The sequence below is a fragment of the Bombyx mandarina genome, chromosome 13, assembly GCF_030267445.1.
Source record: "Bombyx mandarina strain Sakado chromosome 13, ASM3026744v2".
Lineage (NCBI taxonomy): Eukaryota > Metazoa > Arthropoda > Insecta > Lepidoptera > Bombycidae > Bombyx > Bombyx mandarina.
In genome coordinates, this window is record NC_143220.1 from 8,899,875 (window position 1) to 8,927,841 (window position 27,967).

The 27,967-nt window shown below is 41.2% G+C and overlaps 2 protein-coding genes across 3 annotated transcripts; both read left to right on the top strand.

The window, feature by feature from the left end:
• Window positions 1-93: 93 nt before the first annotated feature.
• LOC114240050 (organic cation transporter protein-like) lies at window positions 94-26,101 on the top strand. 2 transcript variants are annotated; one of them, XM_089732190.1, is made up of 9 exons: window positions 94-851; window positions 1,259-1,445; window positions 2,159-2,259; window positions 15,876-16,068; window positions 17,523-17,623; window positions 17,978-18,129; window positions 24,106-24,717; window positions 25,492-25,673; window positions 25,900-26,101. In XM_089732190.1, exons 1-9 carry the CDS (start codon window positions 691-693, stop codon window positions 26,080-26,082), a joined length of 1,872 nt encoding a protein of 623 aa, XP_089588316.1. In that variant the 5' UTR covers window positions 94-690; the 3' UTR covers window positions 26,083-26,101. The 2 variants fall into 2 exon arrangements, with proteins under 2 accessions (XP_089588316.1, XP_028026302.2); XM_028170501.2 differs by lacking the exons at window positions 94-851; window positions 1,259-1,445; window positions 2,159-2,259 and adding an exon at window positions 15,120-15,644.
• Window positions 4,441-6,743, top strand: LOC149501629 (organic cation transporter protein-like). The gene is made up of 3 exons (XM_089732191.1): window positions 4,441-4,839; window positions 5,416-5,597; window positions 6,044-6,743. Exons 1-3 carry the CDS (start codon window positions 4,551-4,553, stop codon window positions 6,212-6,214), a joined length of 642 nt encoding a protein of 213 aa, XP_089588317.1. The 5' UTR covers window positions 4,441-4,550; the 3' UTR covers window positions 6,215-6,743.
• Window positions 26,102-27,967: the final 1,866 nt, after the last annotated feature.

Below are 27,967 nucleotides of genomic sequence, written 5' to 3' on the forward strand. Positions count from 1 at the left end.
ACATTTTGCTTATCATATTAACATATTATTATACGTACATTGTATTACAAATTGTCTGTTTATTCAAATGACTGATCAATAAGCGGTGTTAACCTCGACACGACAGTTTGAGAAGCGTTCGCGAACTATTCATTAAATTTTTTAAACAAAAATACCTTTATCTTCTCATTGTTAAAGGCGAAGCTCTTATTCCAATGTATGTTTTTACATAAACTGCATTTTCACTGCCAATTTTTGATAGTTACGGTTGCAGTAGGTAGCGAATTGGCTCTGTCCCTGGCATTGCTGAAGTCCACGGGCGACGGTAACCACTCACCATCAGATGGGCCGTGTACTCGTCTGCCTACAAGGACAACAAAAAAATTTATAATAATTGACTGAGCTATTACTGAGCTATGAGAATGAATTTTTTTTTAGAAAATACAGTTCGATTGTTTCAGACTTTCGTAAAATTGTCTTGTAAATATTCGAGTATCTAGACGTCGCGTTGAATAGCTGTAGTTGAGTAGTGCTAGTATAGACATTTGCTAATACTGACATAGTTATATTTTCACAAAACTGCGAATCTAAAGCAGCATTTGGCATAACCGATTTTACGTCTTGCTTTTAGTTGTTTTGCCAAAAGATTTTCAGCATTATTTACTAAATTATTGAGGAGTTTGTACGTATACTCGTAGTGCAGTGCTAACAATGGTTGTGAAAGAAAATATCGATTTAGAACACGTTTTATCGAAATTTAGTTTGAGGAGAATGTTTTACGTGAAGTTTTTGAGTTTGTTGTTATTTTCCGGTGTGACGAATTCATTTTACAATGTCAACTATGTTTTCGCAGCCGCTGATGTTCGTTATAGGTAATTATGAAACATTTTTCATTAATTATTAAAAAAATATTAAACATTATTTTAACATCTTTACGAGTGGTTTGTGAGTCCGCGCGGGTAGGTACCACCGCCCCGCCTATTTCTGTCGTGAAACAGTAATGCGTTTCGGTTTGAAGGGTGGGGCAGCCGTTGTAACTACACTGAGATCTTAGAACTTATATTTCAAGGTGGGTGGCGCATGTACGTTGTAGATGTCTATGGGCTCCAGTAACCACTTAACACCAGGTGGGCTGTGAGCTCGTCCACCCATATTCATGTGGTAGTATCCACTACAGCAGCTCCATTCGAATATATCCGCGGTGCTGTCTGCGTGTTTTATACTACCAGCTAATCGGAAAACTACAAACAAAATTTGGCTAATCTTGCCTTCTTGACAGGTGCAAATACCCGGAATGTGATAATAAGAATAGTGAAGTCTTCAATTTTACCTTCGACAATGGAAAATGCACAAAATATGCACTATTAAATGAAGCTGAATACTGTTCAGTAGAAAATATAGATCTTTCTCGAGGGACTAGCTGCAAAGAATGGGTTTACGAGGAAAAAGGCAGTTTTGTTGAAGAGGTAAGATGTTTTTTTTTCTTTTTTCTTTTTATTGCCTAGATAGGTGGATGAGCTCACAGCCCACCTGGTGTTAAGTGGTTACTGGAGCCCATAGACTTCTACAACGTAAATGCGCCACCCACCTTGAGATATAAGTTCTAAGGTGTCAGTATAGTTACAACGGCTACCCCACCCTTCAAACCGAAACGCATAACTGCTTCACGATAGAAATAGGCGGGGTGGTACCTACCCGTGCGGACTCACAAGAATCCTACCACCAGTAAAAAATGTCTATAACATGTCTTATTTTTAGCATCATAGCATTAGCATAGGAGGTTGGGGTGGAAGCTCATGTTTGCTTTATGTGAGTGCTAACCAAATTCGCTTATCACGTCATAAATCTAAAGTAAATGGTATGGTATTTGATGATGCGTGAACTTTGATACTGCTCCCTTGCGTATTTCTGCAGCGAGGTAATCACATGGCTCTGTTCAAAGGATAGAATAACTACAGCTGTTCGCGATACATTGCAACACGGAGCCCCAATCTAAAGGCTGGCGATGGCAATTTTCATGTTATTAATCGAGTCTAACAAACAATTGATACAAAGTGGGCCGTAGGTTTGCTATGCCAGAAAAAATGTTTTCATACTATTTGGTAGTAATAAGAACCAAATATAAACCCACGAGAAAATGATGAGGGTGTTGTTTTGATATAAATAGTAAATGTTGCAGTTAGGAACAGCCTGCGAAGATTGGAAGCGGACTTTGGTTGGAACAGTGCACAGCTTCGGGTATATGATCGGTCTACTCATCGTGGGACCATTGGCCGATAAGTATGAATTAATAATGCTACTTATTTTTGAACTGAGAACGTCTTATAATTCGATGGAACCGGCTGCACGCACGAAAAAGCATGACTCATGCGGCGTTACCTCGCTCTGAGGCGTTCCATTTAAGGCTTGAAGTGCAAGCGAGAGCGCGCAACGAGCGACAAAGAGGCACAATCGACCTCCGCGTTCGGCAGCGTTCGACATCTGTCTCTCTCCTACTTGAGTGAGCGATGGATCCGCGTGGACAGCTGCTATACAATAATACATTTACATGTTTTCGTCAAGCATGAAGTTCAGTGAAAAGTGAATGTGGTGTCAGTTGTTTATAGCCACGACAATTGCGATAATTGAAAAATGAAACCATTCTATCAGTATTTTCTTATGACGTTGTCACGTTCAACTATCGTCAGTAAACCGACTTTACAGACAACCGATTTATTTATTTATTTATACATGCATCTAACGAACTGCTGTTTGGCCGTTCTGTGATTGGACGCTAGTCTAGCTTTGTTCCGGCCTGACAAAGGGAAGAAGCCATCAGCCGATGACATCAGCTGTCCAACGGCGACGTGTCATGCGGCGTGAATGAGAATTGTGTTGATTTTACAGTCTAGAGCTTTAACTGGTGCTAGCTTAATAATTATTAACTGTATGTTATCTTTTTTTTCCCTACCTAAGCTTTATAGCCTTGAGAGGCTATTTCAGCGTAATCTTAACTAGTAGGTGAGCTCACGGGGCTCAAACCTGACGACGTTGCTAACACAAACCTTAGCAAGAGCCGTGCTTCGCAGAATCTACCACCGGATCGGAAACGCGACCCACTGAGAAGATCCGGCGAGAAACTCAGTGGGCTGTATCTATGGGTTAATTTACTAGCCGTGCCTTTTGTCGCCGGCGACGAGTTCGACGAGAATGGTGCTTGAGGTACCTAAAAGCACCGTCATTTAATCGGGAGGATCCAAAATGACGTGCTTAGGGCCGATTTTCTCGGTTTGAAGATGAAATAATAAAATGTATCAGTAAAAGCAAGCAGTGTGCCAAGTTATTATACTGATAATACGTTACAGGAATTATCAAGTGATCGGGATCCAGTTTTAGTAAAAAAAAGTGTTTTCTCGAAATGTCCCGAAAAAACTGTCAATAGCCTAAATGTATGTATGTTTTCGGGGCGAGTCATCTAGTTAGTTCTAGTGGTAGAATCAGTATACAGACTAGAAATAGGGTAGATAGATTTCTGCTCCTGTCGCATTCCTCAATCTACCTGTGATCACGTCTCTGAAATATCGGGAACTCAATGTAACTATCCATTAAGTTAGTAAAACTTATAGTCCCGTTCAGAGCTAAGCAGGGATATAATTGACATCGACTAAAATTATGGTCAAATATTAATTCATTAAAAATATTAAAGTTCAGTTTCATATATAATCATTATACAATCATAACTAATAACGTTTCTGTTCAAAATGGAAAATTGAATGGAATATCTGACGTGTTGTAACAATCCCATAAAATAATTAGGATCGAATAAGTTTTTTTAGCGGCCTATATTGTACCTTAACCTATGTGCCTGTTTTGTATTTTAAAAATCACTTCCCTTTCATTTAATTGTTTTACAAGCTCACTGGCTATTTATTACCTGATCAACTTGCTACTTTGTATAGCTATTTGGAATTTCCGGGACAACTTCACATGCATCATAAGTGGTACCAGCGATTTTATTATGTTTGATGATGATATTTGAAGTCGTCGTGGCCTAACGGATAATACCTCAGGTGCATTCGTGTTGAGCGATGCACCGATGTTCGAATCTCAGGCGGGTACCAATTTTTCTAATTAAATACGTACTCAACAAATGTTCACGATTGACTTCCACGGTGAAGGAAAAACATCGTGTAATAAAAATGAAACCCGCAAAATTATAATTTGCGTAATCACTGGTGGTAGGATCTCTTGTGAGTCCGCGTGGGTGGGTACCACCGCCCTGCCTATTTCTGCCGTGAAGCAGTAATGCGTTTCGGTTTGAAGGGTGAGGCTTAGAACTTATATCTCAAGGTGGGTGGCGCATTTACACTGTGGATGTCTATGGGCTCCAGTAACCACTTAACACCAGGTGGGCTGTGAGCTCGACCAACCACCTAAGCAATAAAAAAAAAAAAAATTTACTAATACTAATCTAGTTTCCAGGTTAGGCAGAAAAAAGTTGATAGTTTTTTCTGGAATAACCGCTGCGACGATGGGCTTGGGTAGGAGCATCACATCTTCCTACTACTAAAACTAAACTAACTAAAACTGATATGGTGACACTGTTGAAAATTACTTTTCGCTCTAATAAATTGATGCTAAGATTCCTGGCGTGTGTTTGTATGTGGATAACGGGCATATTCAATAAATACACGTTGTTGATAAATTCAGTTGAATTAGAAGGGAATAAGTACGTTAATTTTGGTCTGACCACGTTCTCCGAGTTGCCGGCCAGTTTCGTGTTGGGTTTTGTTTTGAAGAAATACAAGAGGAAGATGCCTTTAATATTTTCATTTATTCTGACGGGGATATTTTGTGTTGGACAGTCTTTTGTACCAAAAGGTAAGAGTTAACATTATTTACCTAGTTGTGTTTTATTCGATTTTCACGAGTCATAGACTTAATTAAAATAATTTACTCTTATTTACTTTGTCTGTCATCACGGCAAACATAAAACTTCTTGTACACATGTCTGGTGCCATACCCTCAAAACTACTCGGCATTTCCTCTCTCGGTTTCAGCTCTATATTTTTTTTTTTAAATATTTTGTTTTTTTTCACGTTCTCATAATAAAAAAATGATGTAAGTACATAGTGTTACTTTTAAAGTTTGCATTCCCGAAATAATAAGTTAGACGGAAATTAGAACAATTTTCGTCGTCAACTTACTTTAAAAACACCTTAATTCTTCCTATAGATTTCATAAAAAGTGACTAAGGGATTCATGGGATAAAGGACAACAGCAATCTTTTTAGTTTTATATTAGCGTACCGCCATCGCCTAGAGGCATTTAATGATAATAGGACTAGGGATTGTGTAGTACGGCTGTCCTATCCTTTAAGCTGGAATTAATTTCATTACTGTTTGGCGACCGCAGTAGACGGGATCTACTTATTCACAACTGAATTCCCATTTCCAGGTAACGCCTGGCTTTCATTAGCATTATTTCTGATCGGGAAGTTTATGGCAACGATATCATACGCTACAGTGTATCTTTATACGTCGGAGCTCTTCCCCACGTACACAAGGAACACAATGCACGCATTATGTTCGTCTTTAGGAAGGATAGCATCGATTCTTGCACCTCAAACGCCTCTATTGGTAATTTTTCTTATTTGAGTTACACTATTAGACGTGCTCCAAGCTTACTGATGCCTTTTTTTCGGTATAATGCAATCTAAGTTTCTATGGTGACGCATCAAAAAGCTGCCTATTTTTGCAGCAAAATAGTGATCAGATTTGGAGGGTAGTTTTTTTTTGTTGCCCTTGTCGGCAGAGGAGCATACGGCCCACCCGATGGTGAGTGGTTACCGTCGCCCATGGACTTCAGCAATGTCAGAGGCAGAGCTAAGCCGCTGCCTACCGCATTGTTATAATACGACGGAGATTATCATACCGTATGGTGCAGCACTGGGATACAAAGGGATTACGGGAATGTAATCCACCGCCAGAAAAGTTGTTTGTTTATCGGTAGCAATAAAAAGTAACTTTAAATAATATTTAATTATTACAATATATTCGATGTTTCGTACATTTTTTCGCTCTAGATACATCACTGGCCAGGTCTCCCTTCAGTTATCGTTGGTGGGCTGTCTCTAGTGACTGGTACGATCGTGATCTTCATGCCGGATACTTCGGAGGATGTTCTACCAGACACCGTCCGTGAAGCCGAAGCAATCGGTACCAAATTTGGCCCGGACACGTGTACCAGGCTATGAATATTGAAGAGATTAGTGAATTAAATAATACTATATACTTTAATATCAAAATATTATTCGTGATATCTTCAATTCTGAATTTGACTATTCCCCATAAATTATCAGAGTGAAGTGTCGGAAGCGGCCAATATCATAATGTTGCGTTGATTTTTCTTAGGGCATTTTAAGTTTTTTTGCTTTTTTTATTGCCACATATAGACCGAGCAGCATATGGTCCACTCGAGAGCGAGTGGTTCCTGTCGCCCATGGACATCAGCAATGCCAGGGGCACAGCCAAGACGCTGCCTACAGCTAAGTACTCTCCGCAAGCTTTGTTGAAAGAAGAAAGAACCACTTTGTTAAGCCTATTTGTAACATCGTGTATGAATGTTCGTTAGTGGGTTCATACAAAATAATTGTTTGTTTGACATACTTTGAACTATATGGTATTCATATTTGTATATATCCGATATAAAGTGTTCAGCTATAAATATAATATAATTTGAATTCTATTACAAGGTGCGATGAAAAAATAAACCAATACCTTCATACACAATGTTTGATTTTTTTAACGAATTTCTTATGAGCCCAACCGTCACTCAGTTGTATTATTTCATAATACCTAAATATATGTAGGATGGCGGAATAACGAGAAATGGATCTCACCTTATTTATTTTTTATTTTTTACACAAAGAAACAACAACATATCACTTTTACATCTTACCACCACCACACACACTAATCTTTTTTTCTGACTACCTCCTGACTTTGACAGCCCATCCACAAATTGGGGTTGTCAGATTTAAATAAAATTAAATTCTATAAAATACTCCACACGGCCGTCCTGGTTAATCATCTGACCCAGATGAATAATTTTCTTCCGACGTGACCCATGGTTTCATGAAATCAGCAGAAGAAGTCGTGTTGATTGGACCTTCTGTATTTCCAACTTTCTTCACAACATATCGGTCATTTCCTTTGTTTTTTAAGACTTCGTAAGGTCCTAGATACTTAGGAAATAATTTACTGCCTTGAGAGAACTGCGTTTTCTTGATTGCAACTAAATCGCCAACTTTGTAAGACGTCGCTTCTTTTCTCTTTCTGTTATAATTTTTTATGTTTTCTTCTTGTATCTTCAGTAGCGATTCTTTAGCTTTTTCTCTCAGCTCTTGTCTTTTTTCTTTAAACATTTGTATTTGTTCTTCCTCTATTAACTTTTTAAGATCATCATCGTCTTTATATTTTATTTTAATTCCAAAGAGTAATTCAAATGGCGTCATTCCTATGCTTCTTTGGTAGGTACCATTCAGACAGCGTTGTACTATAGACACACGGCGATACCATTTGGTCGGATCATCAGCGCTGAGCTTGCTCAACACGGCAATGATAATCTGATGAATCCTTTCGACCTGGCCATTTCCTCTGGGTTGTCCTGTAGTAATCGTATAGTGTGTAATATTTTCATTACGGCAGTACTCTTGAAATTCATTTGCAGTAAATGCGGCATTTCGATCAGTAATAATCCTTTCTGGTGACCCGAAAGTTTGCTGTTGCAGTCTTAACTTTTCTACCGTCTCTAGAGCGGTAAGAGTTTTAACAGGGTAAATCCAGGTAAATTTGGTATAAGCGTTAACAACGGTGAGGATATACTTGTAATTTTTATGAGTAAATGTCAAAGGTCCGAGATGATCAATGTGGTATGTTGATAATGGAACATTACCTTTGTATATCGGGTGTAATAGTCCATCCCTTTTACCTCTCTTGTGCGATATGAGAATGCATTCAACGCAATTATCTATAACTTTTCTTATCTTATCTTGTAAATTCTCAATATAATATTCTCTGTTGATTAATTCTTCTGTTTTTGTAATACCAAAGTGTCCTCTCTCATGGTTTTTACGAATGATCTCGTACTGCATTTTCTTAGGTATAACAATCAATCTATTTCCTTCCTTCTCTTTGTAAAGTATGTCTTGCTGTATTATGTAATCTTGATAATTTTCTTTCTCTAAAATTGTTTTTATTAGTCTTATTCGTTCATCTTCATTCTGTGCTTTCCTCAAACGAGCCATCGTTTCAGTGAGAATCAAACAAACTGGATGTCTACTCAAAGCGTCAGCGTGCTTCATTCTGGATCCTGGCCTGTGTTCAATTTCATAATCGTATTCTTCGAGGAGCAGAGCGCAACGGGCGACTCTCGGTGGCAGATCCTTTTTTTGCAAAGTAATTGTTAGGGCAGAACAATCGGTTACTATTTTAAAATGTATTCCCAAAACGTAAACTCGGAACTTCTTAATAGCAGCAACTATAGCTAAAATTTCTAAATAATAGCTGTGGTATTTCCTCTCAGCTAGTGTCGTTTTCTTACTCATATAATAAACAGGGTGCATTAGGTTGTCTTTAGGGCATTTCTGTAATAGGACAGCTCCGTATCCATCCATGCTTGCGTCTGTATGAATTTCTGTTTCGTAATCGGGGTTGAAAATTTGGAGAACTGGCGATCCACATAGTATCTTCTTTAGTTCAATAAAAGCCTTTTCACATTCATCGTCAAAATTGAACTCGGCATCGTTCTTCAAAAGATTCGTTAATGGTTTTGCGATCAAAGAGTAGTTTCTTACAAACTTTCTAAAATATCCAGTGAGTCCGAGAAATGATTGTAGTAATTTTACATTGTGTGGTATTTTAAATTTAGACACCGCGGTAATCTTTTCTTTTGATGGCCGAACCTCATTATCTTTGATGACATAGCCCAGATACTCTATTTCTTTTTTCATGAAATGGCATTTCTTGTAATTAAATTGTAAACCAAATTATGCAGCTCTTTTAAATACCTTTTCTAACTTTATCAGTCCCTCTTCTTCTGTCTTTGCTGGAACAATAAGATCATCGAGATATGCCAGGACAGTGCCATTTGAGATAAGATATTGAAAGATGTTATTGATGAATCTTTGAAATACAGATGGCGCTGTGCACAGACCGAAAGGCATTTTAAGAAATTCGTATTGGCCTTGGGGCGTAACAAACGACGTATACTTCCTGCTATCTTTATGGACGTTAACGTGCATGAATCCATTTTTCAAATCGAGCGTCGAGTACACTTTCGCTTCCTTTAGTTTGTCTATTTGGTCTTCGATCAGTGGTAATGGGAACCGGTCTTTTATTATCTTCTTATTCAGTCTTCGGTAGTCTACGCATAGTCGGTAAGTTCCATCTTTCTTATTAGCTAGTACCACAGGGCTTGCGTAGTCAGATTTGCTTGGTTGTATTATCTCTTGTTCTATCCATTCTTTTATCTGTTCATTAACCGTCTTCATTTCCAGGGGTGAAAGTCGTCGCGGATTTTGATGTATTGGTTCGTCGTCGGTAAGTATAATCTTCATTTCAACGTTACTTTCTCTCTTTACTTTGTTAGGTTTATATTCTTCTATTATTTTTTCTAATTTTCTCTGAATTTTCTGATTTAATTGTATCATTTTCATTGTAGATATTTTTCTCTTCAGTTAATAGCGTCAGATATACAATTTTTTCTACAAAAATCCCATTCGCAGTAAAATTAACTTCAAATTCTCTCAATATAGGGTTTCCCAAAATCACATTTACAGGTATGTCATTATCTTGGACAATATATAATTTTATATCACCGTAACAATCATCTATTTGTAATCTTGCATTAAAGACTCCTTTTGTGTATACCTCCTTTTCAGCTATACCTGTCAAGCATATCTTAGAGTTATTTTGATTATTCAATGCGTCTTTCGTAATCCTTTCAGCTTCAGTCATCCTAATCAAATTAACATCGCTTCCTGTGTCTATTAGCGCTATCATTTCTGTTTCATTAATCTTTATCTTCTTGTAGGGAACTTTCTCTTCTTCATTTTTATTTAGAATGTTCAGAGTCTTCTTAGTTTTATTACTTGTACAGTCTGTAGATTTGTGGCCAAACTCGTTACATTTAAAACATTTAATTCCTTTTGGACAGGCAGGTGCTTGATGGTCCAAGTCGCCACAGTTGAAACACCTTTTCACATGAGTCTTCTTATGGGTTATGTGACTTGCAGACGACTGGCCAGAATGAGAAGATCTAGCAGACATCTTCTTTCTAAATTCACTATAGATGTCCAACTTCTTTCGAAATTCTTTTATGTCCGCTGCACCGTACAGAATTGCTTTATTGGCTTCAATGTCACGAATGCCATCTATGACGTATTCTATTAGCGCAGCGTCCTCAACTTTACCATGTAGGGCTAATTCTTTCATCGACAAGAAGTACTGTTGATATGTCTCGTCATCCTTCATTTTACGCGAAGCAAGTTTCTTATGTACAACTGCGCTGTTAATTTTGGGACCGAACTCTTCTTTAAGAGCATTCTTCAAGGTTGCGTAGTCTTTTATCTTTCCCATAGATCGTAAGAAAAGCTTGGCAGTACCGTCTAAGAGTCTTTTTGCGTAAATCAATTTTTCGACTTTAGTCCAATTCATGATCTGTGCCACGTCTTCGAATTCGTCAAGAAATGTCTCAATCGGGTAGGTGTCATCTCCAGTAAATATGTTCATCGACTTCTCCAAGTCTTTGAATGAAATATGCACGTCTACTTCCTGTTCCTCACCTTCAGCGTCTTGTAAGTCTTTTTTCGGCGGCATCGTGATGCTTGTATTAATCTTAGACTTCTTTAGGGATCTACTTCTAATCTTAGCGCAAAACGATGGTCTTCCTGGACTTATTAAAGTTTTATTATATCTTCAACATCAGAAAATGGACGAAAATTATCACATCAACACATCATCAAAAACTATAATTTCCGTATTTTTTTTGTAATGTGGCAACATTTTTCTCCAGTGTGTCGGTAAAACAATTCTTCACCTTAAGTTATCAACTTTGAATGATTCAACGTTTTTCGTCTTCAGTCTTCGATCCACTTCAAATCAATATTTTAGACAATCCCGGACGAGCCCCCAAAAGATGTAGGATGGCGAAATAACGAGAAATGGATCTCACCTTATTTATTTTTTATTTTTTACACAAAGAAACAACAACATATCACTTTTACATCTTACCACCACCACACACACTAATCTTTTTTTTCTGACTACCTCCTGACTTTGACAGCCCATCCACAAATTGGGGTTGTCAGATTTAAATAAAATTTAATTCTATAAAATACTCCACATATATGTATTTTACCTACCTAAATACCTAAATATATAAATACCTAAATATATGTATTTTATTGCTTAGATGGTTGGACGAGCTCACAGCACACCTCGTGTTAAGTGGTTACTGGAACCCGTAGACATCTACAACGTAAATGCGACACCCACCTTTAGATATAAGTTCTAAGGTATCAGTATAGTTACAACGGCTGCCCCACCCTTCAAACCGAAACGCATTACTGCTTCACGGCAGTAATAGGCAGGGTGGTGGTACCTACCCGTGCGGACTCACAAGGGGTCCTATCACCAGTAATTACGCAAATTATAATTTTGCGGGTTTCATTTTTATTACACGATGTTATTCCTTCACCGTGGAAATCAATCGTGAACATTTGTTGAGTACGTATTTCATTAGAAAAATTGGTACCCGCCTGCGGGATTCGAACACCGGTGCGAATCCCGTGCGAACACGAATACACCGGACGTCTTATCCGTTAGGCCACGACGACTTCGGACGACTTCTTATTACGTCGGACGTCTTTAGGCCAAGACAACTTCAATCATTGTAGTGTGGTTACTACTTTACCTACCCTTTACCTACCCTTTGCTACCTGCTGCTGCTGTCCGGAAGGTTCGTTGTAGCTCCAAGCTCAAAGAAACACTTTGTTTCAGAGTGCCAGATACTATTTAGAAAAATAAATATCAATATTAATTAGATACTTTAAGTCACATTCGTGTTAATTATATTCTGTTTAGGCAGCATCAGCATTTTTGTCACCTACTAAATTAATTACAAATTGATAATTTGTACAAATAAAATACAATCTATTACTTTTGTGCTAAATTTTTTAAATATTCATGTGTCAATAGAATTTTATTTTTGTAGCACGTGATCTCGTTTATATGTCTTTTGGGCGTTGAAGATCTTAAATATTAATAGTCGGCCTGACTATTACCATAGGATACGTTTATAAAGTCTGTATGCAGGGACACATACCTGTTTTTATGATTACGGTGACACTGGCCGATGGTGTTTCGCTAGATCAGATAGCTGTATGGGAGTCGTACTTATGTAACACGTTGTTTCTTGAGAGCATGGTCGTTTAGCCATACAGTTCGAGATACCAGGAGGCCTTCTTTTTTGAAGTAAAACTTCTTTAGAATGGTTGTAATTTCAAACCCGATGAAACGAAATGAAACAAAACGAAAAAATAAGTCCATACAATTAATTCTATTTAGTTTGTTTTTTCCTACCTATGCTGATAGCCTTGAGATGGTATATCAGCGTTACCTTAGCGTGTAGGTGAGCTCTCGGGATTCAAACCGGAGGTGTTGCTAACACTGACCCTAGCAAGAGCAGTGCTTCGCAGAATCTACCACCGGATCGGAAACGCGATCCACTAAGAAGATCCGACGAGAAACTCAGTGGGCTGTGTCTGTGGGTTAATTTACTCGCCAAGCAAGTGACGGGTTCGGCGAGGACGGTGACCTGAGGAGGCTTTCTATGTATTACGTTGTAGCAGAGCACGAGATACCAGACCCGTAAGCCCATCCGACCGGTACCACAAGCATTCCCAGGATAGAATCAGTATAAGGGAGATCCTTTATAATTTTGTTGTAAAGAATCTTCATTGAATTAACTTAAATGGGCAGGGGCGGATGAGCAATGCTATTTCATGTCCGGTTCAAGCGTGAATGAGCATCGAGGGTAGAGATTTGTTTGCTCTGGGGCTGTACTTAGTACAAGTTTTTCAAGGTAATTTGTTGTTTTTCCTTACATGAAAGATCCAACCAGCCAAAAACACATTTTTCCGGCTGATATTATCGGTCAATTAATTGAAATTGGATCGATTTCATGAGCATGTCAGCCCATGGGGAGGAATAGAGGAAATTGAAACATCTGGTCTTTAAATTCTTCAAAAACTTTTTCAATTACTTTGTTGATAGGCGGCGTTGATACCACGAACCGTCTAAATATATTTCGAAGACTGTCGACTGTGATCATTCAGATATTCCACTTAAACCTCAAATCATATCGAGAGGTGAAAGACTATTTGGTTTAAGCGACATTTTAGCAACTTTACAGGAGAGCCATATAAATTTAAGAATTTGGAAAAAATATCATAACAAAAAACTTCTTCAGCTATTCGAATATAAAAACTTTATTAAAGTTCACTTAAAAACATCGAATTGTTAATACTAATCTATACTTCTATACTAATATTATAAAGAGGAAAGATTTGTTTCTTTGTTTGTATTGAATAGTCTCCGAAACTACTAAACCGATTTGAAAAATTCTTTCATTATTTGGAAGCTACATGATTCCCGGGTGACATAGGCTGTAATCTTTTTTGAAAAAATTACGGATCCTTACTAAAAATCCAATAATGTAACCAAAGGTGTAAAAAAATTACCTAAAATATTCTTTACATCGCATGCCCTGCGAAAAGTATTGTTGATAGAATAAAATAATGTACTACGACTTTGTAGAACACATTATTATTTACAAAAAGTGTCGCGACAGCATATGTCTAACTATTATAGTTATGCTGCAATATGTGTTCATTTCTGGCGTTCATTGAACTGGCGGTAGGACCTCATGTGAGTCCGCACGGGTAGGTACCACCGCCTTGCCTATTTCTGCCGTGAAGCAGTAATGCGTTTCGGTTTGAAGGGTGGGGTAGCCGTTGTAACTATACTTGAGACCTTAAAACTTGTATTTCAAGGTGGGTGGCGCATTTACGTTGTAGATGTCTATGGGCTCCAGTAACCACTTAACATCAGGTGGGCTGTGAGCTCGTCCACCCATCTAAGCAATAAAAAATAAATAAAATAAATAAATAAAAACAACGTCAAATATCGTTGAAATTTTTGTTAAAGACCCGAGCGGTGCGGGCCGCTAGTATAAAATAAAACGGATTACAAAGATAAATGTCGCGTATTAAGCAAAATATCGCTTAAGCCCAAGAGTCTTTCACTCCTCCATATTCAGAAAAAAATAGGCATATTCGATTGAAAGATCAGACAGGCAGTAAAGGCTGCCATCCTCTTTGGTACATGGGGATAAAGACTCAATTGTATTGTAATACGGTTACCAATCCTTCAAACCGAAACGCATTACCGATTTGCGGCAGAAATAGAGAGGGTGGTTGTACCTTGTGAGTGGTCTATCACGGAACAAATCTCTTACACGACAGGAACGCCTTAAAAAGAGGATTCTTATTTAATGACATCTGTTTATCCTTAGTTTAACAGATGACAAGGGCTTAGATATTTTTCTCAAATATGGTCTGATTCTTTTCCTCGCCTTATATTTCTGAGTTTAATTTATATTTGTATTTTAAATATTCATTTATGTACAATAATTACATTATAAATATAACATTATCTTCAATGATTCGTTCGTCAACTGCTTAAAAACTTTAAACTTAGTTAAAACCATAGTTTCGGAGTTATCATCGTTCGCCTAACGACAACTTGCAGTTGTAAAAACCAAATTGGATCAGCAAAACTACATAATTACTGATAAGCTATTTTTTATTTTCGCAAACTTTTCAATATTAAATTGACCTTGTTCGAAACGACACAAGATGTTGTAGCAACGAGTGTCAGCTGAATTGCATTTAAAAGTGAATAATTGACTTGTAATTAGTATTTACTCAGGAACGTTTACTAAGTAATTTCACACTTAAAATTACTCACAATTAGAGTGAAATTCTTGTGAATTTTAATACAAACTTTATATTATGTCTCTAAAATAATACCGTAGCTATTTGGAAATTGTTTTCTATTTAAATGGAAATAGGTTTTGTTTTAGATAATTTAGAATATTATTGTCTGAGCTGTCTGTTTACTGTATTTAAAAAGAGATGAGGAAATTTTCTTTTCATTTATATTTTAAAATTCAGCGCGAGACTCTTATTGTTGACTATTTCGACAATAAATTAACGTAATTAAAAGAATTTTAACATGTAATGAAATTGAATATGATGTATATTCATAATTTTTTTAACATCAGCAAATTACCGATTAGTTAAACTTGAGTGGTTTTTAATTATTTATCATTGAATAGGCCTTGTATAAAGGTGGTACTGTTAAAGTTATTGTGATGTCTATTAAAAGTAAGGATGTATTGGAAGAACCTAACGATGACGTGGTGTTGGAGAAGATCTTATCGAGGTTCAGACCCTTGGGTCCGTATTACAGAAGATTCATGCCGTTTTTGATCATCGCGACCATGTCAAATGCGTTTTACTGCATGAACTATGTCTTTGCCGCAGTGTCGGTGGATTATAGGTACATAATATTTTACGCTCCAGCCAGTGTATTGTTATTTTTGGTTAAATTAATTAGTAAACCGATTGAGATTACTGCATTTACTAAAGTTCTCTTTAAATTGGATTTTTTGATAAAATAATGAATACATTTTTGAAAATTTCACTCAGGCGTAGGAAATCGTTGGGTGTTTGAATATGAATTGAATTCTTACAATTTTCACGCTACGAATATCAAAGTTCGTTTTTCCAGGTGCAAGTATGAGTGTGAAAGGAATCATAGCTTAGAGGGCTCAGCACTAAACCTAAGTTTAAAGGCAGGAAAATGCTACAAATATTCACTCATAGACGAGAACGGAGACTGCTCTGTGGATAATTTTAACGTCTCAAATGTTGAAGCCTGCAAGGAATGGGCGTATGATGAACCGGAGAGCTTCGTTGCTGAAGTAAGATGATTTTTTTATATCTCTGGATTTCGGTCTCAGTATAAAGTTAGTCTGAATAAGTAACTTCGTTTCATTCTAAGTCAGAGAAATTTGTATGCAATTTTAACTTTTATGGTTTTGGAGGCTTACACATAAGGTACGCTTTCTCTCTGATGAATCGGATTAACATGATTATTTTGTACATTGTTTTTTTTAATTGCCGTTGTAGAGCAGACGAGCATACGGCTCACCTGATGGTGAATGGTTACCTTCGCCCATGGACTTCAGCAATACCAGGGGCAGAGCCAAGCCGCTGCTTACCGTTAAGTACTCTCCACAAGCCTCGTTTGAAGAACGACAAGTCATAGCGCACGGGAAACACCGTGAAGGGGAGCTCATTCCAAAGCTGGATGGTACGTGGCAAAAAATATCTCTGGAAACGCACGGTAGTGCGGATGAGTTCTACTCCGATGGCGGAAGGTGCGATGGTAAAAACGAGATGATGGAATCATCTCAAAAAATTCTTTAGAGCACTCCCCATGGAACATACGGTACAAAATACAGAGAGAAGTGAAGTCCCTTCGCGGACCCAGAGGTTCCAAACAATCCGTGAGAATGAGATAATCGACAATCCGAACGGCCCTCTTCTGTATGGAGTCAAATGGAAGTAGCTGGTATTTGGGAGGCCCGGCCCATAGGTGGGAGCAGTAGTCCACGCGAGGCCGAACATGTGCTTTATAAAGCAAAAGTCTTTGTCCAGGCGTGAAGTACCGCTTCGCTCTGTTGAGGACTTCCAGCATTTTGGACGCTAAATTGGCTTTGCCCTCCAAGTGACTCCGAAATTGGACATCGCTCGAAATGTCGACCCTAAGTATCCCAATATTCTTGGAAGGTATGTGGGATACTGCTTGGAATTGCGGTGCCATACAAAGGGGTCCGTTCGTTCGCAGTGAACGCGCAAACTTGGTTCTTCAACGGGTTGAATTGAACCAAGTTCAATTCACTCCACTCGGAGATTCACCCAGAGAGTTCTCCACTTCGGACACGAGTTTTGATCGTCTCTCTTGCACCACGCTCAAAGAGAGAACCTGATGTTCGATATATCGCGCATCCCCCGTGCTGTCATCCGCATAGCAATGCATGCCATCAATAGACAGCATGTCATTGATATACAGGATAAAAAGCGTGGAGGAAAGCACCAAGCCTTGTGGAACACCAGCGTTAATGGTCATGGTATCGGAGCTGCAGCCGTCTAGAACGACCGTGACACCCATCCAAAAAGCTAGCGATCCACCTACAAAGTCGGGGTTTCCGTAAGATTTTTTTTTGATTGTAAAGTTTTGCTTACTAAAATTGGATAAAAAATAACAGTGTTTAATCGATAAAACTAAAACTGGAGAATACCTACTACAGAACAAAGAAGATTTGTTATAATGAAAGACACTGCACAGTTTTATCCATTCATTTCATTTCAGTTCCAGTTGGGATGTCAAGAGTGGAAGAGGACTTTGGTCGGAACAGTGCACAGTTTCGGCTATATGCTAGGTCTGTTGTTATTGGGACCGATATCTGACAAGTAAGTTTAATTATTTTAGTTTAAACCTTACTGCGTAAATATTGTGCGCGAATAGACAATATACTGTATGAATTAACGTGAAAGAAACATCATAAAATTCGATGGTCCTTAATTTTTTTATTGCATAACACAGATGAACTGGTTGGCGTAACCCATTCCCATCATCCTCATCCCCCCTTGCCTCTCACCTTGAGACTTAAGTTCTAAGTATCCCGATTACATAATAATAGTTACACAATTTACAAATTGATTTTTATTAATAATTAAAGCACATCACTAAGTGTATGTTTACTTTTTTTGACAGACAAAGTCAAATCGAAAGACATTATCAGTGCAATTTCTCTCTAATTCTAGGGTAGGAAGAAAGAAATTGCTGGTATTCACTGGTATCGTTGGAGGGATTTTGGGCTTTTCAAGAAGCATCATCAGCTACTATTGGGCTTACATCGCTTTAGAACTATTAGAAGCTTTACTCGGAGATTCTTATTCACCCAATTATATGTTAGGTAGGTATTCTAGATTAAGATAATATCTTAGTCTGTAACTATTTTGAATACACCAAAAATAAACTAGTGAACTATTAACTGGGCTAGTTGCTTTCAGTATTGGACTGTTTGCTAATTGGTTACATAAGTTCATATAAAACTAAAGGTAAATGCACCTCATCCAACGATCTGTTGAGAAAATATCAAGAGGGCTTTGTTTTTTCGTATTTCGCTTTGATATTTGTAATGAGCTCCTCTCCACGGTGTTTCCCGAGCGCTTTTTTTTTCCTACCTATGCTGATAGCCTTGAGAGGCTATTTCAGCTTCACCCTAACGTTTGTAGGTGAGCTCGCGGGGCTCAACCGGAGAGTTGCTAACACTGACCCTAGCAAGAGCAGTGCTTCGCAGAATCTACCACCGGATCGGAAACGCGACCCACTGAGAAGATCCGGCGAGAAACTCAGTGGGCTGTCTATGGGTTAGTTCGCTCGTCGAGCCCTTCGTCGCAAGCGACGGGTTCGACGAGGACGGTGACCGGTGCTTGTGGTGCCTAAAAGCACCGTTAATGGATCAGGAGGATCCGTAATGACGTGCTTTGGGCGACGTCGACGGTTTACCATTCGGTCTACTGGGTCGGGTATGTAATTTCCAGCGGCTACGATGAGAGGGTTCTCATGTCGTGCCGCCTTCTCAAAATGGCGCAGCGATGCCGACTGTAGATACTTACTAAATGAGTCGAGCTCCAGGTCATCGTGGAGATCCACATTCCTAAGGAACCATGGCGCTCCGACGGCTATCCTGCAGAATCGTGATTGAATAACCTGAAGGGATTTCAAGTGGGTGCGGGCTGAGTGAGCGAACACTACGCTTGCATACGTCATGACAGGGCGTATACAAGTTTTGTAGAGAGTTACCTTATTACGGAGGGACAGTTTGCTTCGACTACAAAGCATTGGATAGAGTCGTCCTAGTATAAACGCGGCGCGGTCGCGTACCGTTTTTATATGGGGGCGGAATGTCATCCCTCTGTCGAGGGTGACGCCTAGATATTTGACCTTCGAGACCCACGGTATGGGCTGGCCAAAGAGAGTGATGGGACTAACGGCGGAGGTGTTTGCGCGCCTACTACGGAGTGGGATGCTCGAAGTGATGTTCGGAGGGCGACCCCTTTTGAAGAGCACCGCTGCGCTTTTCGTGGGGTTGATGTCAATTCGCCACTTCCGGAACCACTGTCCCATGGTGGCTACTGCGATCTGGAGTCGCCGATGAAGCAGCGACATCTTCCTACACGAGTAGTAGATAGCCGTGTCATCGGCGAAGAGCGCTAGATGGGTCTCCGGAGACCGGGGTATATCATTGATATACAAACTAAATAATAACGGGGAGAGCGCGGAGCCTTGCGGGACTCCGGCGGTCAGTTGACGGGGACGAGAACGAGTTCCCTCTACTCGATATCGAAACGAACGGTTCGACCAGAAGTCTCGTATGATGAGCACGAGTCTGTCTGGCACTCCCATGTTGTACAGTTTATAAATTAAACCGTTGTGCCAGACTTTGTCGAACGCCTTCGCGATGTCGAAGAAGAGGGCGCCGGTCGGGATTTGTTTACGCGTATTTAGTCCTATCAGAATGTGCTCCGTGAGGCGGTGCACTTGTTGTACGCACGAGTGTTTAGAGCGGAATCCGAACTGTTCGTCTATGAGAATTTTGTTCGCGGTAACAAAATCCCAGAGGCGTTTCCTAAGGAGCCGTTCGTAAATTTTTCCTATCGTCGAGAGGAGACTAATCGGACGGTAACTAGAAGTTTCGTTTGTCGGTTTGCCCGGCTTATGTATACCGATAACGTCCGCTTCTTTCCACACCGCGGGAAAGATGCAGTGCGTCATAGCGGCATTTAAAATTGTAGCCAACATTGCTATCAGTTGGACTGGCAAGAGTTTTAGCACGCGGTTGTGGATGCCGTCGGAGCCGGGTGCCTTCCTAGGTTGGAGGTTGTGGATCGCGTCTCTAACTTCGTCAGTGGTAATGGGGGGTAACGCGTCCGAGGGCGGCAGGGAAGCTCTGCGCTCGACCTCTGTCGACTAACTCGGTGTGTTCGGGGTCCGCGTGTTGAGTGCTGGTGGTGCACTGCTCTTGCAGTGCATCGGCCAGCAGCTCAGCCTTGTCATCGTCATCGAATGCTGGTGGTTGGCCTGAAGGGCGTATGAGGGGAGGCATAGTAGCGGTAGTTTCGGATTTGAGAGTCCTAGCTAGTCGCCAGTATGCTTGGTGGGAGGGCGCGAGTTGTTCTAGATAACTATGCCAATTATCGTTACGCGCGTCGCTTAAGCGGGAGTGGACTTCACGTTGTAGACGACGCATCTGAATCCGGTTTGAATGCGTAGGAAGACGATCGTAGGCTCGGATTGCCGCGTTCCTAACTCTTAAGAGATTCCTAAGATCGGGGGACAGTCTGATGCGGTGGAAGCTGTCCTCCACATCGACTTCTTTTGAAGATCTAATGATCGCGGAAGAGATGTGATCGGTAATGATGTTTATGGATTCGACGGTGTCCTCGGGGGATGGATTCGAATCCGGGCCGCAAGGGAGGATTGGCGGAGCGGCGTCGGCTAGGCACGTGCTCAGCTTATTCCAATCCACCATGGTCCTCGTAACAGTGACTGGGTTGTGAGGGCGACCGAGCTGCATAACGACAGGTCGGTGGTCTGAGTCGAGCTCTGACATTGCTTCGATGGAACGCAAGCGCAGAGTTACGTTCCTAAGCAATGCCAGGTCTATAGTGCTCGGACGGAGCGCGATGTTATACGGATAACATGTTGGAGTTGGGGGACCGACTATTTCAAAGGTGAGGTCGTCTATAAACGCGTCGAGACGCCTACCGTTAACGTTTGTACGATGGCAGTTCCACCTAGTGTGGTGGCAATTTAAATCGCCTGCCAGGATGACGAAGTCTCCCATACCGAACAGTGACTCGATGTCACTGCTCAGGAGGGGCTTGTCCGGGGGGAGATAGACGGATGCGATGACGATCGGCTGGTGTCCCGTCAGCGAGATACGGCACACTGACGCCTGGATATGTAAGAGCGAGGGAGTATCGAGAGGGACAACGTGCAGGGCCCGTCTATAGTAAATGGCAGTCCCGCCTTTGGAGGCGGTGAGTCTGTCATTCCTAACCATGACGTAGTTCGCGACTTTCGGGTCGCGACGCGAGGGCTTCAGACAGGTCTCCTGCACTAACAAGATATCTATAAGATTGTCGCGGAGGAATTCGAAAATTTGATCGCGTTGCCGCACGAGTCCGTTAGCATTGTAGAATGCTAACGTAAGGGAATACGGTTTTTCTCTACCTTTTTGCGCCATTGATTACCGGTAAAGATTTTATAACGTACGCGACACGGACTCGTAAACGTCCATGTGATCGAAAGCGGCCGCGAGCCGCTGTTCGGGGGTTACCGACCTACGGATAGCGTCAGCGAACGATCGCAGACGGTCGAAGTTCACCGCGGTGACAATGTCGCGCATGAGCGCGAAGTCGTTGGCGGCAGAGGGTTGCGGGGGACGGAACGCGGGCGCGGGGCGAGGTGCGAGCAGGGGCTGGGGCGCGGGGCGTGTCGCGAGCGGGGGCGGGGGTGCGGTTTCCGTTCCCGCCTTCGTATACGGCAGCGGCTTTTTCCACGCTGAAACCGTGGGAACTGCAGCCGGCACGAAGGCAGGTTTCGGCACTGAGGGTGCCGAAGTCTTTGGGCCGACAGTTCGCGGAGCTGGGAGGGTTGAACGCTTGCGCGGAGCCCTAGGACATCCACGGTAGTTCGCGGGGTGCCCTTGCTTAAGGCATAGGACACAACTTGGGGGTTCGGTCGCGGTTTCCCTATCTCTAACGCAATCTAACGTAGCGTGATCGCCGAGGCACTTCACGCAGCGGGGACGCGCGTGGCAATTACGCGCCGAGTGGCCATATAGCTGGCATCTGTAGCACTGCCCGGGAGTGCCACGTTTATGGGGGGCTTCGATGGAGACCCCGGATAAGCCGCAAACTTTCGAGAGGCATGAGATTTTCTTTTTGGCCTCCGGGGTTGGCTCCAACGCGACGAGTATCATGTTGTAGGGCTGCTTGCCCCGCCCACTGTGCATCCGATGGACACTAACTATAGGGAGTGACTGAGCGATCAGGTCCTCCTTAATGTAGTCTATTTCGAGCTCCTTAGGGACTCCGCGTATTACTACGCGGAGCTCGCGGTCCTCCTGAAGAGCCTAGGTGTGAAAACCTATGTTCTCCTTTCGGAGGTATGCTGAGAGGGCCCTATGGTCGCCCGGCGTTGCGACCTTGATCTGAATCCCATGCGCGACGTTACGCGCATGGGTGTAGTTAATTTTATTTGCCTGAAGGGCCTGGGACACGCGATTCCACGCTGTCTTCTCTTGAAGTATCAGCGGGGGCGGGGCAGCTACTTTGGGAGCGGGCGCGGGCTTGGGACGCGGCGGTGGGGTTACGCGGCGCGCGGAGTCCGACTCCGGTGTCACGACTACCTGCGGGCGGGAGGCGGTCGCGGATTTAGTCTGTTTCGTCGTGGAGCTCCGGGACTCCACGGCGCGAGTACGCTTTTTGCCGCGCGTTACGGTTTGGAACCCATCCGAAGTTCCAGGCTGAGGGCTTGACGCGGATTCGAAATCCATCTCCGATTCGGTATCGGAGCCTGAACTCGAAACGATCGAAGTCGCGACGGACGAAGCGCGCGATGACGTAAACCACGCGGGCGCGGGGGTGGGGGTAGCGCTAGGCGCTTCGTGAGTCGCATCGTCGGAACGAGCGCTCGAACTTAACGCGGAGGCGGGGGGCGCGCGGCGTGCCTCCGAGGCACGGTTGAAATACGCGGCGACGGACGCGGGGGGGGAGGGATTGCCACGGGAGGCCCTATAAGCTAGGTACTCGGCCCTAATTGACGGGTACCTATCCCGGAGGAACCCGACAATATCCCTAACATCTTCTTGCTCCATTCTTCGGTCTTCTTGCCCGGGGGGGGCGGCCCCGGGACTTTTGTTGAACTCGCCGAAAGGCGAGGCCCCGGATAGGATTTGTAACCCCCCTGTGCTGCAGGACAGCAAGGAGCAGGGGGGGGGAATGCCTATGCCGTGAAAACGGCAATCGGCGGGGAAAAGGAAAGGAACCCGCTCGGGCTGTATAGTGCTACAGCAGGCAGAATCGCGAGCGGGGGTCTAGTCTTGAAAAATACTGTTGTTTTGGGAAGGGTTAGGAAATCGCTAGCCTGTGAGTGCCACAGGAAGCCTGATCGTAGCGATTGGTTTTGCCTTGAAAAAGGCAGTTGGTAAAGGGTGGGTTCGCGGTTACAACACTTTAGCGCACAAAAATGGACTCCGATACGCAGATCGCAAGCAACCAACGGATCGGAACGTCCGCACTACCGAATTGTAAGCACGATGTATTCACGGTCACTACACTGTCGAGCACAGCTGTGAGTTCAGAGACGCAGCTCGCAAGCGGGCCACGGATCGGAAAGCACGTCCGCGCACGACCGAGTCGTGAGCGAGAATGCCCGAGCGCTTTGACATGTCCTTCTTTAAATGAGGCTTGCACTCACCATCAATCAGGTCGGCTGTATGCTCGTATGCCTAGAAGGGCAATAAAAAAATGGTACTGAAATCATTCTGGATTCGAATCAGAATAACAAGGTAGCCAATACCTAGTCTCTGACCCCTAAGTCAGCCATTGACAATATAGAATAAAGATGTTTTCTTACTTCTTATTTTGCTGAAGAAATTGGCTTTTGTCACCAAATCGGATAGATAAAACAAACAAATCATTACTACATTTACAAAAATTGTGGTTTTAATTATTCCTCTTAATGATATCAACATATCTCAATTATATCTGAAAAAAAAAACCGGGAGAACAATAGTTCTTGAAAAATTTTAATGCATAATGAAGGTAATTGGAGCTTTTCTACTGTATCACCAATTTCTAATTAATTCCCTTTTTAGGTGTGGAGATGGTGGCGAAACAGAATCGAGTATTTTTCGGTCCACTCATGATCGGGAGCATGTCTGTAGCTGGCATATTATTATCTCTAGTCGCTTGGCTTTTACCAAACTGGAGATTGTTCTTGAGAGTTATCTATTCACCTGCCCTTATATTCATACTATACGCATTCTTCTTAGACGAAAGCGTTAGGTGGTTATTAATAAAAGGTAAGAAGGAAGAAGCGAAGAGAATTCTTAGGAAAGCTGCTGAGATCAGTAACCTGTATCTAGATGAAGAGACTCTTGATAGTATCGAAAGCGAAAAGAGCACAGATTGCACCAGTTTCATTAAATTGCTCAAGATGACCATAATGTCTCGGAAGTTGCTCCTTAGGTTCCTGGCGTGTCTTTGTATGTGGATCACATCTACGTTCAACAAATACGCTTTATTGATAAACTCTGTGTCTCTAGAAGGAAATAAATACGTTAATTACGCTCTGATTGCATTCGCGGATCTCCCGGCCAGTATAACGTTAATATTTATTCTCATTAAATTCAAGAGAAAAGGATCGCTTATGTTCTCCTTTTTCCTGACGGGGCTGTTCTGTGTTATACAATCACTTGTACCAAAAGGTAAGATAATGCAAATTTTCATGTGTGCTATTAGAAGTGTTTTTACAAATAATTACGACTGATATTATGTGATCAATAAAATTATGTTTAAGACAGTTGCTGATTAACCAGAGTAATAACAATATATAAATTTGAAATTTATTCTCAAATTTCATATCTATGGTTAATACTCGTATGTGCTTACTTGTCATAATTTTGTTTCTTTTTTTTGTTAAGCTGGACACTATGATAATTCACCAAAGTACTTTTTTATTGCTTAAATAGGTTAACAAGTTCGCGGCCCACCAATGTGTTAAGTGGTTACTTGAGCCCATAAACATCAACAACCTTGTTGCCGCCACCTATCCCAAGACATGAGTTCTAAGTCTTAGTTTTTACAGTACAAAGGTTGCCCTAACCTTCAAACCGAAACGTATTATTGCTTCACGGCAGAAATAGGTAAGCTACCCGTACGGACTCACAAGACGTCCTACCACCAGTAATTACGCAATTTATCATTTTTGTGGATTCGGCTTTTTTTACACGACGTTTTTCCTTCACCGTGGAAATCATTCGTGAACATTTGTCAAGTGTTTCGTCAGAAAATTTGGTACAGTCTTGTTTTTTGGACCACGACCATTTAGGCAGCATCTTGGTTACAACATTTGGTGGAGTACACTCCTGACATTGCTGCTGTGCATGAGCGGCAGTAATCATTCACCATCAGGCGGGCCATTCGTCTGGCCACAGCGGCAACGAGTAATAGCGTTTTGATAATAACACCTTAATTTCTAGGTTACTCAACTTTATCCCTATCGCTATTCTTCATGGGGAAGCTTGCCTCAGCTCAGTCTTACGCTACTGTATACTTGTATACGTCCGAGCTATTCCCTACGTATACTAGGAACACAATGCACGCGGTCTGCTCGTCAGTGGGTAGAATCGGATCGATTCTTGCACCACAAACACCGTTATTGGTTTGTAAATCCTTTGTAGGTTCAGATATCGGATATGGTTATTGGAAAATGACTCGTCTCTCTTTGTGAGCGTTACGGTGGTATGAACGATATCTTTGTAAACCTCACACACGAAAATTGATTTTGGAATAACCATATTCGATTTTATATTTAAGTAACGAAATACTGTTAATAATCGTAATTCGTTTTATACAATGGTTAATCTAGAAAATTCTGTGATACTCAGAGGCAGTTTTGGCCGGGTCTACCTTCAGTCATCATAGGTAGTTTGTCAGTGATCACGGGTATGATAGTTATGATGATGCCCGATACTGCTGAGGATGTACTGCCAGATACCATCAAGGAAGCAGAAGCTTTGGGTATGAAGACAGTTAAGGACAAGAAAGCTGCAGTGAAATTGTTGAAATAAATTTTATTTTGTTTTTCGATATTGTTTTTGTTACTTTGACAAATCAATGGACGACAGTTATTAAACTTGATGCATTTTTTTTGTTGGTTCTCCGATGTTTTTGTTTAGTACCAGCAAGAAAGTGAGAAAGTTAAAACAGTAGTGAAAAAAAATTAAAACAGTTTCCAAATCATTACGAAAAAAATGTCACTAATAAAACATTTATAAAAATATTAAAAAAAAGAAATCACCTTCAAAGAAACTATTCCAAATTAATATGCACTAAAAGTGAAATAATAATTGTGTATTCTTCTATAACTTAATAATACGATAGTATACTAATTATTGTTATTTTTAGAGACGTAACTTAATAATATGTATAACGATAATATAATTTAGTTATAATTATTGTTGCGACCTCCTTCTCGCCTCTCGCCGTGTCAAGTCGTGCGTGCGATACAAACACATGTCACCTACGTGTATATAACTATATAGCTACAAACCTAGCCTGGCTGACACACATATATTACACCAATTCGGTTCTGTTTTAACACATTTCTTTTTTATGAATGAGGAATTACTGGTGGCCCGGAAGCCTCTCCAGTTTCACCAGGACAGGTGGGCGAGCAAAGGCTCAGCCAGGAGGGGTAGGATTTGCTAACAGCTACCCGAGGGCATTCAAAGGAGACTTTTCGACATTTACTGGTGGTAGGACATTTTGTGAGTCCGCACGGGTAGGTACCACCGCCCTGTCTATTTCAGCCGTGAAGCAGTAATGCGTTTTGGTTTGAAGGTTGGTGCAGCCGTTGGACTACTACAATTGAGATCTTAGAACTCTTGTCTCAAGGCGGGTGGCGTCATTTACATTTATTGCCTTTCACACTAAATAAATAATAAAAAAATAAAATAAAAGAAAAAGATAAAAGGCAAATCCTGTTCAAAGTCGATAAATAGAACAGCGCTGATTTTTAGTCACCCCCATTTCCCTTTGAGCATAAGCATAAGCATAAGCGTAAGGCATTAAGGCATACGCAATAATATATATAAATCGGTAAAAGTACATATTTGTGATAATTCAAGAAATCTCTTAAACCTACCGTCTATACCGAATACCTCATTCTAGCCGTGCGCCAAAAATAGTAAGGTTGACTCGAAAATTGCCAACAATGAAACCATCACCCTGCACATAACAATAGAAAACTTCTATTGAATAGAAAATTAATTATTCGAAGCTTACTTTCAGTTTTCAGAACACTGTGACGTTAATTTAATAGAAAAAACGTAATAGCAGTAAAGTTCCTTAATGCTATTTCGCCTAAGGAATTTTCTAGATGATGATTGGTTCATCTAATAATACTATTATATTTTTCTAATGTAGGTATACCTGAATAAAATGGATTTATGTAGACGCCCAATGAAAGTGCATTGATTCTAATCGCCCGGGCTTACCGTGTTGAAATTGGGTACTTAAAACACCATATTATTTTTTAATTATCCTCATAAACATAAATGGATTTTTTTTCTAATATTTGTTTCTACGTCACTAAGCTTCCAATTGTGATGAAGCTTTGTGCATTACTTTTAATGCTCAACGAAATAGTTCTATCGTATTATCCATTATCAAGTGGCCTGTATAGTCTTAGCAAAGAAGGTCTTACATCATTTACTTACTATTAATCTTAGCAAGCCCTGATACTTTTGCCAAGACTTTTGCTTTATAAAGCACAAGTCCGGTCTTGCGTGGAGTAGGTACTGCTCCCATCACCCGCGGCGAAACCTCGTCGCGGTGCTGGGGCAGGACCTCTCTTTGCGGGCTGTCGTCGCCCGTATGGTAGAGGGCTGGAATTCGTGGGAGGCCATGGCCGGGTTCTGTGACTTGGTCATGGCGCTTCGTGAGGCTGAGGAG

Coding starts and splice junctions, on each gene's coding strand:
- LOC114240050 (XM_089732190.1), top strand. CDS start 691: ATGGTTGTGAAAGAAAATATCGATTTAGAACACGTTTTATCGAAATTT. Junction 1,446..2,158: donor AAGGCAGTTTTGTTGAAGAG/GTAAGATGTTTT, acceptor TAAATGTTGCAG/TTAGGAACAGCCTGCGAAGA. Junction 17,624..17,977: donor TTGGGACCGATATCTGACAA/GTAAGTTTAATT, acceptor CTCTAATTCTAG/GGTAGGAAGAAAGAAATTGC.
- LOC149501629 (XM_089732191.1), top strand. CDS start 4,551: ATGGTGACACTGTTGAAAATTACTTTTCGCTCTAATAAATTGATGCTA. Junction 4,840..5,415: donor ACAGTCTTTTGTACCAAAAG/GTAAGAGTTAAC, acceptor TCCCATTTCCAG/GTAACGCCTGGCTTTCATTA. Junction 5,598..6,043: donor CACCTCAAACGCCTCTATTG/GTAATTTTTCTT, acceptor TTTTCGCTCTAG/ATACATCACTGGCCAGGTCT.